The sequence below is a fragment of the Pseudonaja textilis genome, chromosome 5, assembly GCF_049901715.1.
Source record: "Pseudonaja textilis isolate UNSWEBS1 chromosome 5, rPseTex1.2, whole genome shotgun sequence".
Lineage (NCBI taxonomy): Eukaryota > Metazoa > Chordata > Lepidosauria > Squamata > Elapidae > Pseudonaja > Pseudonaja textilis.
Window position 1 is genome coordinate 80291 of NC_141994.1, and position 10313 is coordinate 90603.

The 10313-nt window shown below is 35.6% G+C and overlaps 1 protein-coding gene across 1 annotated transcript in view; it reads right to left on the minus strand.

Annotated features, from left to right (window-relative positions):
* PCLO (piccolo presynaptic cytomatrix protein) overlaps positions 1-1253 on the minus strand; it is an 81383-nt gene extending 80130 nt beyond the window's left edge. Inside the window, 1 exon segment of the mRNA XM_087933901.1 lies at positions 80-1253. Within this exon segment, the coding sequence (XP_087790027.1) occupies positions 80-1120 (1041 nt within the window). The 5' untranslated portion in view covers positions 1121-1253.
* Positions 1254-10313: the final 9060 nt, after the last annotated feature.

Consider the following 10313-nt stretch of genomic DNA (forward strand, 5'->3'; position numbering starts at 1 on the left):
ACTTGTCTGAAATTAACTTACTTTCAATAAAGCGTTTTTTTTAAATGAGACCATACATGTATATCTTAAATGTACTTACCTCTGTTATATGAGGATTAGGATCAAAGCCGCATAAACTGCAGACAACGGTTTGACACTGGGTGCAAGTGTTATAATTGGCCTTCTCAGGATCCTGCAGGAGGAGTTCGGTGGTTGTGCAAAGTGAGCAAAAGGTGACCTTTGTGGCTTGTAATCCAGGTTGTGACGGAGCCACAGGTTGCTGCTGGGAAGGTCTGGACAGTGGAAGACCAGGTTTCGTAGGCCCCGTCTGGGGCTGGACTTGAACAGTGGGCTCAGCCTGTTGGGCGGGAGGCTTTGCCGGGAGCCCAGACTGCTGAGGGGACTGCTTTCCAGGTCCTCCAGGCTGGGGGAGGGCTGCTTTTGTGGGACCGGTCAAACGATGCAGTGGTGGCTCAGTGGATGCTGCTGGCTCGGCCTTCGTAGGCCCTTCCGGCTGTTGAGCTTCCTGCTTAGGAGGAGCCGCTCCCTGCTGGGCAGCTGGTTTTCCGAAAGCAGGGGGCGGGGAGGCTGTTTTGCCCAGGCCCACACCGGGAGGCCTTTCAGCTCCTGGCTGCTGGGGGGAAGGTCTTGCAGGCCCCGTCCACTCTGGTTTTGGGAACTGGGACGAGGGTGGTCCTGGGTACGGTCCTGCTTCCACTGTGGTTTGGCCAGAGTGCAGTTTCTGGCTCTGCCTAGGCGTTCCAGGAGGCAGTTGCTGCTGCTGCTGCTGCTGTGGTGGTGGTGGCTGCGGCGCCTGCTTGGGAGGTGCTGCTTTTTGTGGGGCCGGTTTGACAGGCCCATGTTGTGGACCACTTGGCTTGGGAGATGAATGTGGCAGAGGCTGCTTGGAGAGCCCCCCTTGTGGTTCAGTTCTACCCTGTTCCTTTTGGGGGGGCTTTGCTTTCTTGGAGGCTTCATTTTGGTTTGTATCTGAGTCGGAGATGAAATCAAAAGGATTGAATTTATTTACAACTGATGTGACTGCACCAAACGGGTTGGCATCTGAGAGAAAGCTGGGCATCATAGTTGGCTTCTGATCCTCTTTTAAGTCAGTCTTTGATTTAGACTCTCTCAAACTCATGGACGATGTGCTTCTTCCAGGGACCCGTTGCTCCGTTTTCAGGGTATCAACTGTTTTGCTTTTTGTGAGTGTGGCAGGCCCAGGATCTGGAGGCTTGCCCTGGTGTGTGGGATGATCACTGCCATCAGGTGGGGCGGGTCTGTAAAGATATCAGGATATAAGCAAAGTTAACCTCCGAGTATTAGAAACAAAAACCAGAAAATGAATTCAAGGTTTTAATTCAAATAAAGATGACCTTCCCATTTCCCATCCTTCACATGAGGAGGTCATTTTCCAAATTGAGAGGATAGGTGACAGGTGACAAGTAGGTGATGTAAAATTATATATGACATTTCCTGCTGGGGCTGATGAATTTTATTAGTGGCTATTGTTATATTTACTAGTTTCTGACTTTCACTGTAGTATGTTTATGGACCAGCAAAAATCCAACCTGAGAAACTTCTCATCTTCAAAGAATCCTAGCATTGGAAGGAATCTTGAAGGTCTTAAGACCTGGAAAACCTCAGACCGCCCCAGGCCAACGGCTTCCCAATCTTCACTTCAAAATCCTCAGTGAATGAGACCCCATGACTTCAGAAGGCAGAGAAACTCTTCCACTATTTAAAAGCTCTTGAAGAGTGAAGCAAAAGGCTAAGCTGAATAGCCACTTTGGACAATTTTTGTCCAACCTTTTACACAGGCATTACACACTGTTAAGACATGAATATATAATTCAAAAATCAAATGAATCCCACCAACCAAGGACTGAAGTGGCTGAATAGTTTTAAGACCAGAAAGGATGGCCCATTTTTTTCAGGCTACATCTGACTGGATGGATGAGCATAATCCATTGTGCATGCCTATACTTCAGAAACTCAACATTGCACAAGGAATGTATCAAAAATGAAGCTTTTTATCTCCGAATTTATGTCAGGTAAAAATGATAATAATGTACATAAAGCAAAAGTCAATAAAAGACTTAACTTTTAGTTCTAATGTGTGTGCTGCCACTATTTTGGAAAAATGTCAGAGTGAAATTCTGTTCTCTTCAGCAGAGTTGGTGTTGGTGAATGGCTGAGATACATTTCTCTCTCTCTGAAGAATAGTTTGTTCCTTAACTCTTCTACTATATTTTGAGTTATGTGTTTCAGTTTTCAGCATCAACTATTAAAAGTCCTGATGTTTACAGACATTATTCCCCGCTGCACATTAATTTTAAAAGTATGTTACTCATGACATTTAACCTATTAAAATTTCTCTGCTCTGCGAATAATAAAAATAAAGTGACCCTGCAATCATTTTTAATCAAGAGCTTCTTCAGGGTGTCGCGACGATATGGCATGCGATCTTGGAGGTCTGAGATCGCTGCCGATATCCTTGCTCCTGGACAGTCCAATCGGATCTAAACCGTCCCAAAGAGACAGTGAATGTAAAGAGCGCATCCTGTCAATCCCAGGGATACCGTAAAGTCCCTGGTAGATCCAGGAGAAACTCTTTTTGCCAGCGGCAAAGAGGCAGCCATTAAAGCTGCTGAAGTTGGAACAGCTCTGAAACAAAAGAGAACGGAAAGAGAAAGTGTGTCGGTTTGGTGAGAACTTTTTCTTTACTTTAAGATTTGAAAGGACAGCCTAAGGAAAAGAAAGAATCTGTAAAAGTTTTGACAGAAGTGATTAAGCAGCGATTTTAAACAGGAAGTCAAAGTAATATTTTTTTATTTTCTCATTGCTGGATTTTCTATACATGATTTTACCATTTTGAAACTGGACTGGTTTTTTTTCTTCTTCTTCCACCTATTCTTTCTCTCCTTTTTGACTTTATAATATTTTATGCTAGAGACTCCCTTTTAGTCATCTTTTTAAATATCTTTTCCCCTTTTTAATTAATTTTCATTATATTTTGTTTGGAAAAGGAGGGGGAAAGTGAAAGCAAAAGAAACTTTGTAACACTGCCAACTAGAGGCTTGGAAATATTTTTTTTTCTTGACCAGACAAAGCTGAGAAAGAACTGAGACTTCTTTTCAAGGACTTTGAGCCTGTTTGATAAGATAAAGGGAAGAGCATGGGAGAGTATTATTGCAGGTACTCTTCTGGGTTTCTATCAACAGCTGGAGTCTGGTGTTGAAGCTTATAGAAAAAAAAGGGTGGTAAGACTCTGGAGAAGAGAGTTATAAATTTTAACAAAAGCCTTGGACAATCAAACAAGGTACAGTGTGCTCTTTTTATTTTTTTTAAACTCCGCTTTTTCTTACTTTAACAAACCCCCTCCTTACTAGTTTACTTTTTGTAATAGCTATTTGAATTTTTGGCCTTTTGGAACTTGATTTTTGTCTTGTTTTTTGTCTTTTGAAGTTAAATTTTTATGTTTGCATTTTATTTTAAAGGAAAAGTTTTAGTATTAATGATTTCTTTCCTTTTTTTTAAAGGGAGTAGTCCCTTTTCTTTTTTCTCTCTCCCTCTCCTGTATTTTTTTTCCTCTATTTACCTTACATATTGGGGTTTTTTTGTGGCTTTCTTTTTTTTTCTTATGCATCCTTTTATACCTGAGACCTCTTAATTGGATTAAGGTGTTGAAGAACCTAAAGAACTCCCCCCCCTCCTTTTTAGTTTTTTGCTTTTACTTTTCTGTCTTTTTCAGGATTTAACAATTTTTTCTTTTTTGTGTGTGTTTATGCTTTTTTCTTCCATTTTTGAGTTTTTACTGCTATCTAGCCAATTGATTGGATTAAGGTATACAAGAACCTGAATAATAATAATAATAATAATAATAATAATAATAATAATAATAATTATTATTATTATTATTATTATTACGACTATTTGGTTTCTTTTTTCCTACTATTTTTATTTGGAATTGCAACTGGTTATTTCACAAGTGGATTAAGGTCCAGAAGAACCTGAATATTTTGAATTGTTTGAAATGAGTAGGAAACTAACAGCCCCTGGCTCCTCAACTTCTACTTCTTCCTCTTCGCCATCTGAAGGACAACGTTCAATACAGACAATGTTACAGCAAGAAAAGGAACAGGAAAAAGTGACCCTGCAGATGATTATGCAAGGAATTCAAAATATTCAAATAAGAACAGAGAATATTGAAAAGAGAATAGAGAACATTGAACAGAGAACAGGGAAAACTGATGAAGAGGTGGAGAACATTCAACAAATGATGAAGTATGATAAGAGATTCCAAAAAAATGAAGAAGAAGATAAACAAAGATATAAGAAGATTGGAGACTTCGATAGCAGAGTAACTGTGGTTGAACAAGATAAAAGTGGGATGCTAGATGGGAGATGGACAGGTCAGAATTTTATCTCAGATTCCAAAACATAGAGGAAGAAAAGGGACAAAACCTAGCTGAGATAATGATAGAAATTTTGGCTGAAGCTTTGGAAATAACTAAAGAGAAGATGATGGATGGAATAGATGAGGTTTATCGAGTCTTCACAAGATATGCAATGAGAAATTGCTTACCAAGAGAAGTTCATATCAGATTTACAAAGAAAGCCATTAAAACGCAAATATTACAAGTGGCAAGAGAGAAAACATTGAAATATAAAGACAAGGAGATTGTGGTCCTGAAACAAGTACCCAGAAGAGGGAGAGAGATGAGAAGAGAATACCGATTTCTGACCAAAATGCTGCTTAAAAAGAGGTGAATTATAGATGGCTGATTCCAGAAGGTTTAACGTTCACATGGCAAGAACAGAGACATAGAATTGACTCAATTGAGAAAGCTGAATTATTTTACACAGAATATTTTGGAATTATTTTACACAGAATATTACACAGAATATTTTGGAGGGAAAGAGGAGGAGGCAGAAAAAGAAATGTCACTAATTGAATTCCAAGAGGATTGCCAAATGGCGACTGAAAAAGAAGGTGAAGTAGGTGGAAAGGTGGAAGTCAAAGAACATGAACCAAGATCTACGAGAGCTGCTAAACCTAACTACAAAATATAATCATGGAAGAGAAAAAACTGATTACAATTAATATAAATGGACTTAACTCAGCTGTTAAAAGAAGGAAAACTTTCCATAAATTAGAGAAATTAAAATTTGATAAAATCTGCCTACAAGAAGTACATATCAAAAAGGAACACGAACAATTGCTGATACAGCCAAAATTAGGGAAAATATTTACTTCTTTGACACAATGCAAGAAAAGAGGAGTGGTTTTATACATTAAAGATATTATCCCAGTGAAATTGATCTATACTGATGACGATGGAAGAACACTAATGGTGGAAGTAATAGACAATAATATGAAAACCCTCCTGATTGCAATCTATGCCCCGAATGACAATCAAGAAGAATTTTATAAAAAATTATGCATGAAAATAATTGAACTGGACTATGCTAATATAGTTATGATGGGAGATTTTAATGGAATTGTAGATAATAAACTGGACTATACAGCACAGAAAACAATAAAGCAAAACAGAAAGACTCTTCCTAAATCTTTTTTTTTAATGGTAGATGAAATAAATTTAAAAGATACATGGAGAGAAAGAAATGCTAAAACTAAACAATACACCTTCTATTCAAATAGACATTTATCATAGTCCAGAATAGATATGATATGGATGTCAACAGAATTGTTAGCTAATATTCAAGAAATAAATATTGAAACAAGTACTTGGGCAGATCACAATCTAATGACAATTCAATGGAAAGGACAAAGAAGAAGATCTAGATGGACGTTAAATAATACTATATTAAAGGAAAAAGACTTCACACAGTGGATGGAGAAAGAACTGGCTTTCTTCTTTAGAGAAAACAAAAAGGAAGATACATCAATCCAAAATGTATGGGATATAATGAAGGCATATGCCAGAGGCTTGATAATAGACTATACAAGGAAAAGAAATACCATGAAAAGATTAGCCTCTAAGGCCTTAGAGGATGAGTATAAAGGACTTGAAAAAGAGCTACAGAAAGTGCCACAGAAAAAGGACATGAAGTTAAAAATGGATATAATCAAACATAAAATGGGTCTAATAGAAAAAGAAGAATTAGCACAGAAAATCAGAGGTATTAAACAGAACTATTTTGAAGATGCAAATAAACCAGGTAGATGGTTAGCATACAAATTGAGAAAGGAGAAAGAATCAAGGAAAATATTGCAATTAATAGATGACCAAGGCCAAGTTTCCTATGGTAATAAAGAGAAGAAGGAAATCGTATGAGACTATTACGGGAAACTATACACACAAGAGAATATTGGTGAGGAAAGAGTTAAACAGTATTTGCAGAATGCTAATTTACCCCAGATACCTAAAGAGATTGAAACAATGTTAGAAAGCAATATAATGATGATGGAGTTAACTGAAGCACTTAAGAAGCAAAACAATGGAAAGGCACCAGGCCCAGATGGACTCCCGGCAGAATTTTATAAAACACTACAAGAATCGTTGAACCTTCTATTACTAAAAGTTATGAATGAAGTTATGTTAAAGAAGAAGATACCTAAATCATGGTCAGAAGCTTATATTACACTTGTCCCAAAAGAGGAGGCCGATCCATTACAAATGAAGAACTATAGAACTATTATTCCTTACTAAAGACAGATTATAAAATTTTTGCTTCAGTATTGGCAGAAAGACTTAAAAAATACTTAAAACAATTTTATCCATCCTGATCAAAATGGATTTCTGCCAAAGAGACGAATTAAAGATAATATGAGAGTAATCTTGGACACTTTGGAATACTACGAGGTACACCCTGAAAAACAAATGGCTTTGATATTTCTAGATGCACAGAAGACATTTGATAATGTGAATTGGTGATTTATGTTATTACAACTGGAACAGATGGGCTTTGGTAAAAAATTTATTCAAGCAATAGAAGTTATATATCATAATAAAACGGCAAAGGTAATGATAGGAGAACTGACAGACGCTATTGATATAAGAAAAGGAACAAGACAAGGATGCCCACTATCACTTCTGTTCTTTGTGTTAAGCTTGGAAGTGCTAAACAGAAATATTAGAGAAGAAAAGGATATAAAAGGGATGAAAATCAAAAAGGAAGAATTTAAGTTGCAAGCATTCGCAGATGATCTGGTTTTCATTTTAGAAGACGCACTAGAAACAGCATCAAAATTGATAGAAAAGATAGAGGCATACGGAAAAGTGGCTGGTTTGAAAATAAACAAAGATAAGACAAAGATCTTGACAAAGAATATGCAATCAAGACAAAAGGAAGAACTGGCAGATCTATTGAAAATTCAGGTCACGAATAAGATTAAGTACTTGGGGATACATTTGACAGCAAGATGCAGTACACTAAAAGAATAATTATATCAAACTTAAGCAGCAGATAGCGTTAGATTTGGCAAAATGGGAAAATTTACAACTGTCATTAATAGGGAGAATATCAACAATCAAGATGAATATATTACGCAGAATTTTATATTTGTTCCAAACAATTCCAATTAGGCTTGGAAAAGATTACTTTGAAGATTTAAATAAAATTGTGTTGTAATATATATGGCAAAGAAAGAAAGCGAGAATAAAGCTAAAGCTTTTGCAAGATGCTAGAATAAGAGGAGGAGTTGGTTTGCCTAATTGGGAGTTGTATTACCAAGCTACAAATTTGATGTGGGTTAAGGAATGGATAACATTAAGAAACACTAGATTGTTGACATTAAAAGCACATGATCTGTTGTTGGGGTGGCATGCTTTTCTATGGTATAAAGGAACTAAATCACAGGGATATTTTAGAAGACATTATATAAGGGAGTCGCTGTGGTTAAACTGGGAGAAGACTAAAAGACAATGTTATTTGAAAATTCCAATCTGGCTATCAACTATTGAAGCATTTTCTTATCCTATAATATATAAAAAGGAACAAACAGTTAGATATGGTGAAATATTGAATGAAAGGGTGAACTTAAATCTATACAAAAACTAGAGGAACAAGGTATAAAGATGAATTTGTTTTCATATGCGCAAATACATTCAAGGTATGATAAAGATTCTAAAACAGAAGGTTTCTATGATAAACTGAGTGATTTAGATAAGATTTTGACAGGTACTAATGAAAAGGTGATTAAAAAATTATATGGATATTTATTAGAAATTAAACTAGAAGAAGAACAAGATAAAGAAACAATGATTGCTTGAGGGAAGAATTTTGGATATGGGATTGATCTAGAGAAATGGCAAAAATTGTGGTCTCAAAATTATAAAATGACAATGTCAACAGCATATAAAGAAAATTTGTATAAGATGTTTTACAGGTGGCATTTCCCCCCCGACAAGAATAGCAAGAATGTTCAAGAACAAATCGGAAAAATGTTGGAAATGTCATCAGACACATGCCTCATATTATCATATGTGGTGGACTTGTGCGGATGCTAAAAAATATTGGACTAAAATCCACACGTGGTTGGAAAAAAATGACAAAAAAGCATATAGATTTGAAACCAGAGATATTTTTATTGGGAATTTTACCTGAAATATATAGTAAAGAACTGAAATACCTGATTGTAAATGCGGCTAGGATTGTATTTGCTAAAAATTGGAAAAATGAGAAAATACCATCACAGGAGGAAATCATTAAGAAAATACTGGAATGTGCTGAAATGAGTAGATTGACATTTGAAATCAGAGAACAAGATGATAAACAATTTTATAAAATCTGGGATCTATTCTATCAATGGTTAGAAAATAAAACATGGTATGTAGATTCTTAGAAAATAATAAATATATAAAGATGTATTCTTTTCTTATTACATCTACAAAATGATTGTAGGATAGATGTGAGATGATAATATGAACTGTCACAAAACAATTTAAGTAAAATATGATTATTTCATAAAACATGAACGAATAAAAATATAGTCAAATGATTGATTAACAATGATATTAATGTATTTAATACTTGATTGAAAATATGAGAATATATACAATGTAATTGTAATTGAAGACTATGAAATGGAAGCACAAAACAATTTGTAAACCAACCGGCACACTGTATGTACATATATGGAAGATGGCTTGATGTTTTTGTTTTGTTTGTCTATGTTTGTCTTAAAAACCAATATTTTTTTTTTAAAAAAGAGCTTCTTCAGAAATGAATTTCTTTTATTGTATAAATATGAAGAACCTACTATATTGTATTTATCCAAATGCCAAAGTAAGTTATTTTAACTGGTTAATATTTTCAGCTGGCAAAATCCTTAAGACAATAGATCACTACTGAAAAGCTTTTAAATTATTTGTTTGTTCCTAATTTCTACTCAAGCCTGTTCTCCACACATAACTCTTGACTGTCATAGCCAGGAAAAATATGAACCGAGTTGTAACTAAGATAGTCTTCCCACATGCAAATGTCTTGATGCACCTAACATTCTAACATCTAACATTCTTGGCAAAAAATAGCCTTTGCCCTTGATGGCTGAGATTTCGCAGAGCTGCAGTATCAACATACTTGGAGGGTGTCAAATTTGGAAAGATTTGCCTTTCTTTCTAAATTAGAAGCCCCTATGATCCTTGATCTCTGTATCAGGCTCTACTATGAAGTGCAGAATGCAGAGCTGATTAGCTGGATAGGTTAAAGCGGGTACATCTCCTCATAAGGGATGATATGTAAAGAAGAAACTAGCATGCTGGGTCAACAAGTTGTTAGAACGAGACAGATAGTCCACTACACCCATCATAACTTTGGTTTTAACACTTGAGCTCAGGGCAGAAAAGACATTACATAAGAGACCAGGCCTTTATTCATGTCAATCAGGAAGGTAAGGCTTACATGCCCTCCCACTATGATTACATAAAAATATCATGCCTATATAGGGAAAATATAGCTTTCCTCTATAAGCTTCTTAGGAAATCTATCATGTAAAAATAACCATAAAAAGGTTACAAGCATACTGCCATTCCACCAACCTTTCTTTTTAAAATATTAATTTCATTTCTTCAAAACTCATTTCTACAGCTTTAAAATATAAAAGTGAACACAGATATTTACAAAACTGAAAAAGATATTATGCAAGATGTACGAAGAGCAACCTAGTGTTGATTCCTACGCTGATTGTTCTTGTCTGAACATTTAAATGAACCATGATTTAAAATTTTACATTTTAACTGTTGCTGTAAAGTGTTTTATTTTCCCATTTTAGAAATAATGCTTAGTGAACCTTTCATATCAAATGTATAGAGGTAGACATCATAAAATTCCTGTACAGGGTGACATGGAAGCAAAATTATGAAAAC